The sequence below is a fragment of the Lethenteron reissneri genome, chromosome 24 (genome assembly GCF_015708825.2).
Source record: "Lethenteron reissneri isolate LAM-NWPU_2019-01 chromosome 24, ASM1570882v1, whole genome shotgun sequence".
NCBI classification, from domain to species: Eukaryota; Metazoa; Chordata; class Hyperoartia; order Petromyzontiformes; family Petromyzontidae; genus Lethenteron; species Lethenteron reissneri.
Window position 1 is genome coordinate 20793576 of NC_083802.1, and position 5000 is coordinate 20798575.

Consider the following 5000-nt stretch of genomic DNA (forward strand, 5'->3'; position numbering starts at 1 on the left):
ACCTGCCACCTTCTCCTGCTCACCTGCCTCCTCACGGCTGCTGGATTTCCCGTCGGAGCTTTGTCTGTCAGCGAAGTCGAGGCCGCCACTCGAGTGCAGCACTGCAGTAGCGGCGTTGTTCAGCCAGCGACGCACGCGCACAAAATACAAATATCCCCGTGTGCCCTGCAATAGACTGTCGGGGCAAATGCTGCTAGCGAGCACCTCCGAATGCCGGCACGGCACACGAGGTGGTGGGTGGCCAACACGATGAGGCTGAGTCGACCTAGGGGAGGCCCAGGTACCCTGATCAGATACTCGTCACTGGTGGTGGCCGTGAGCGGGAATCGAACTCGTGTCGCCGGATTCGCACCGCACGCGCGCGCACGCGTGAGGAGCTAAGTGTCAAAGGTGCGCCGAGTTCCCGCCCCCCTCCCCCATTGATGGCACTTGAGGCCTCTCTCGACCTTTCCCAACTGCCCCCCCCCCCCCTCGTCTTGGGAGCTCCGCTGCCCCGGTCTCTGGCTGCCCTTCGTCCACCTGCGCTCTCCCTTCTAATGTTCCCGGCCGTGCGCCTTTTAAAAATGTGGACCAATCAGGATGGAGCACCGTATGCTGGTCAGGGGGCGCTCCCGAGCGGACAGCTGATCAGTGGAACCGAAGCCGCCAGGTTCCAAACCGCGGCGCTGTTGAGATTCGCTGCGTGCGAGCGCGGGATCGGGAGCGAGTGCGGCTTGGGCTGCCAACCACGATGGCAGCGCGGACTCGCGGGCAGCGCTGCAGAGCCGCGCGTGGAGGCGTCCGCCCCTGGTGCCGATTGTCGCGGTTTCCTCGTCTGTTTGCAGTGTTAATACCCCTCGTCCCCGTCCTCCTCACCTTGCACGCCCCTCCTCCCCCTCGCCCCCCCAGGGCGGCCTCGTCGGTGTTCACGGCGCTGGCGAACTGCCAGGACGCGGTGGAGGTGACGAGCGAGGAGCACCTCATCCAGGTGAGCGCCGCTGCTGCGCCGCTGCTGCGCCCTGTGCGTGGGTAGGGAGCGGGAGTGCAGTGACTATCGTACTGAGCTGCACACCTGGTGAGACGAGTTCAACTCCCGCTCGCAGCCTCCATCGATGACGAGTATCTGAACCGCTCCTGGCCAACCCCTAGGTCGACTCGTCCTTAAACGAGGACCTGGTGCGGTGTGTAAACATCAGCACTGGGAAGACAAATGCGGCCAGGGGCGTGGGGCTGGCGAAACAACCCGCTTTTGGCTGTTTCGGCCTCGGTAGGTGGCTCGCCAGCAGCGATTTTCTCGAGAGTCTGTGAAAGGACACACTGGGATCTGTGCGTGCGTGTGTGCGTGCGTGTGTGCGTGCAGTACGTGAACCCGGCGTTTGAGCGCATGATGGGCTACAGGAGCGGGGAGCTCGTGGGCCGCGAGCTCACAGAGCTGCCCAAGAGCGACAGAAACCGCGCGGATCTCCTCGACACCATCACCTCCCGCATCAAGAAGGGCAAAGCAAGGAGCGCGCACACACGCGCACAGCGACACACGCACAGCGACAACAGCCACCGGCCACCATTGCGTGGCGGTGACGTCACCACGGCGCTTGTGCCAGGCTAGGTGCTTTTTGAGGCCACGTGAAGTTTCGAAAGCTCGTGTTAGGCAGGAGGTCACGGGACAGACCCAGTTGCCATGAGTTGACTGTTTAAGATGACTGACTAGCAGTGGCATCACCTGTGGTCCCTCCATTGTGAGTGTCGCTCCTCCGCCCTCCGCTGTTATTGGATGGCGCCTGTTTCCAACTACCCAGTAGCGTCCTTCACGAGCCGCCTCCACGGAGGCCGGACTTGACACCGCTAATACCGGTCATCGGCAAGTCCACTCAGCTCCGCATCCTCCTGTACCGCATGACTCTATCTCATCTGTAGCCCGTGGCGTGCCCGTTTAGCCCCCTCTATCTGGCCAAACAGAAGCTACTTAGCCATGCAGTGGCTGTGCATGCGGGTTACATGACCCAGCCAACGCAGCGTGTATGTGTGCGTTGTGTGTGCGTGCGTGGCGTGTACACACCTAGGAGTGGCAGGGCATCTACTACGCGAGGCGTAAGAACGGCGACACGGTCAAGCAACAAGCGAAGATCATCCCGGGTCACGGGGCAGGGCGGGTAGGACGCGCGCACGCGCACGCACGCACGCGCACGCAACGCACGCGCACGCACGCACGCACGCGCACGCACGCACGCACGCGCACGCACGCACACCCGTCGTGCCAATGGACTCTCGTGCGCGCGTGCAGCCCCTCTGAACTGGCCCGTGTCTCCTCCGCAGGAAGATCCGTCACTACGTGGCGATAAAGCGTCCGTGCGGGGACAAGCGCAAGCAGGTACCACTCGGGGGGGGGGGGGGGGGTGGGGGGGCGATCTCGAAGGGCGTGAGGGTAACGCGAGCGGGAGTGACGCGTGTGTGTACGTGAGTACGTGTGTGTATGCCCGTTTGTCAGTTGACTCGGCCTTAAATGAGTATCTGGTGATGTTTACACGCAACACCAAGCAGCACCAGACACCACTGTGTGTAAACATCTCCAGGGGCAGTTCTGGTCGTAGTGTGCCGGCCTTCGTAGGTGCCGCTCGTTTACAGCACTTGCCCTGAAAGCCCGTGTGGGCCATGTGGGGGACCTTTGTCTTTGTGCCTGTCCGTGTTTGACTGTGGATGTCGGGTGACGGCCGCAGGGGGCGAGCGACACGGGGAGAGACGAGCGACTCCCAGGGGATGCAGGTGAGAAGCGCGGCACGGGTCGGGGTACACACATACAGGTACACACGCACAGGTACACACGCACAGGTACACACGCACAGGTACACACGCACAGCTACACACGCACAGGTACACACGCACAGGTACACACGCACAGGTACACACGCACAGGTACACACGCACAGGTACACACGCACAGGTACACACGCACAGCTACACACGCACAGCTACACACGCACAGGTACACACGCACAGCTACACACGCACAGGTACACACGCACAGGTACACACACACAGGTACACACATAAAGACAAACATCCTCCCTATAGCCTAAACAGACTGGTGGGGCAAGTGCTGTTCGTGAGTGCCTCTGAGGACTGGCAACGGCACACGAGGGGGTGGGTGGCTATAACCACGCCCGGCCGCCTTTGTCTCCAGTGGCGATGTTTACACTTCGCAACATATACTAATTTGAGTCTGCGTCGGCCTAGAGGAGACCCTGAACCGGTTCATATGATCATCACTGGTGTTGGCCGTGAGCAAGAATCGAATTCTGGTCGCCGGGTTCGTAGCGCAGCTCACTAGCCACTGTGCCACCACTCCCCATGCACACGTGTCCACAGGCACACAGACACGTCTACAAAGACACGTGGACACAGATCCACGCACGGGCCCCTCGCCCTCCCCCCCGTGCGTGCTGCTGCTGCTCGTGATGAATCTGTAAGCGCTGCTTCCTTCTAAGAAGGAAATCGGCTCTTGGAAGAGGAACGTAAACGTGAGCGCAGAGCTCCCAGGGGCCGCCACCTCCCCAACCCCGCCCGCGAAAGCGGCATCTCACCGGGGTCAGCACGGAGACCAGGCGGGTCACGGTCAATCCAGAGGTCATGCTCAAATTTTAACAACTCACAGGGGCTAGAGCTCACCACAGCACTCGCGCACATGCGCTGTGACGACGCACGCGCCTCTCTCGCCCCGCAGAGCCCCACTCCCAGCGGCACAAGGAGCGCAGGACGGGCTCCTTGGACATCCGCTCGGTGACCTCCCGCGGCAGCGACGGTGACAGCCACGCTCGCCCTCCATCCCCTCCCTTTCCTCCACCCCCCTCGCTCCCACCCTGCCAGCCTCGTCCCTGTCTGCTGGCTTTCCTGCCCTGATACCACACCCCCCACCCCCACCCCACCTCCCCCAACACACACACACACGCTCATGCCACGGTGCCTCCAAAACCACACACCCCCGTACCCTCAATCCCTCATGCCCCCCAGAGCCACATACCCCCCCCACCACACACACAGCCCCCCCCCCAATGCCCATTGTTCCCATAGGAGATGGGGCTCTGTTTGTCAGGCTGTCTGCTGGGGGGGGGGCTGTCTGCTGGGGGGGGGGGGGCAGTCTACTGAAAAGGTGGGGGGGGGGGGGCTGCCAGGCAAGGGTCTGGGCACGGCCCCGCTCCTTCCCTCTTCCTCCCTGTCTCAGACAATGCCTCGACCCGGGGGATGGCTGTCGCCACTGTTTACAGCGAGCGTGCGCTTGTGCAACCGTGTGTCTGCGTGCGTGTGTAACCGTGTGCGTGTGTGCGTGTGTAACCGTGTGTCTGTGTGCGTGTCTAACCGTGTGTCTGTGTGCGTGTGTAACCGTGTGTCTGTGTGCGTGTGTAACCGTGTGTGTGCGTGTGTAACTGTGTGTCTGTGTGCGTATGCAACTGTGTGCGTGTGTAACCGTGTGTCTGTGTGCGTGTGTAACCGTGTGTCTGTGTGCGTATGCAACTGTGTGCGTGTATAACTATGTATCTGTGCGTGTGTAGCTGTGTGTCGGTGTGCATGTGTAACTGTGTCGATGTGCGTTTGTAACTGTGTGTATGTGCGCGTGTGTAACTGTATCTACGTGCGTGTGTACTGTGTGTATGTACATGTGTGAAGCGGTATGTCTGTGTGCGAGTGTGACTGTGTGACGGTGTGCGTGCGTCGGGTCTTCTCGGCCATAGTTATGCCTTCCGTTCTCTATGCTTGAGAAACGTGGATCCCCAAAATAGAAATATTCAGGCTGGCCTGCCTACAATCCATCTTGGATTTAACCAGTCTGGATTGTTTGAAGAGCTCACAAATCCTTGAAAGATCTGGACACAGTCCCATCGGTGAGCTCCTCCAAGCAGACAATGCTGCATTGGCTGGGTCTTGTAGCCCGCATGCCCAGTCACCGCATGTCAAAACAGCTTTTGTTCGGCCGGATAGAGGGGGCTAAACGGGCGCAGCAAAGGCTAGAGAAGAGATGGAATCATATG

At 60.7% G+C, this 5000-nt stretch overlaps 1 protein-coding gene across 1 annotated transcript in view; it reads left to right on the plus strand.

The window, feature by feature from the left end:
* Positions 1-827: 827 nt before the first annotated feature.
* The window catches only part of LOC133346802 (high affinity cAMP-specific and IBMX-insensitive 3',5'-cyclic phosphodiesterase 8B-like), a 16478-nt gene continuing 12305 nt past the window's right edge, over positions 828-5000 (plus strand). Inside the window, 7 exon segments of the mRNA XM_061558694.1 lie at positions 828-967; positions 1340-1480; positions 2040-2111; positions 2113-2129; positions 2293-2347; positions 2694-2739; positions 3698-3775. Of these exon segments, the coding sequence (XP_061414678.1) occupies positions 1364-1480; positions 2040-2111; positions 2113-2129; positions 2293-2347; positions 2694-2739; positions 3698-3775 (385 nt within the window). The 5' untranslated portion in view covers positions 828-967; positions 1340-1363.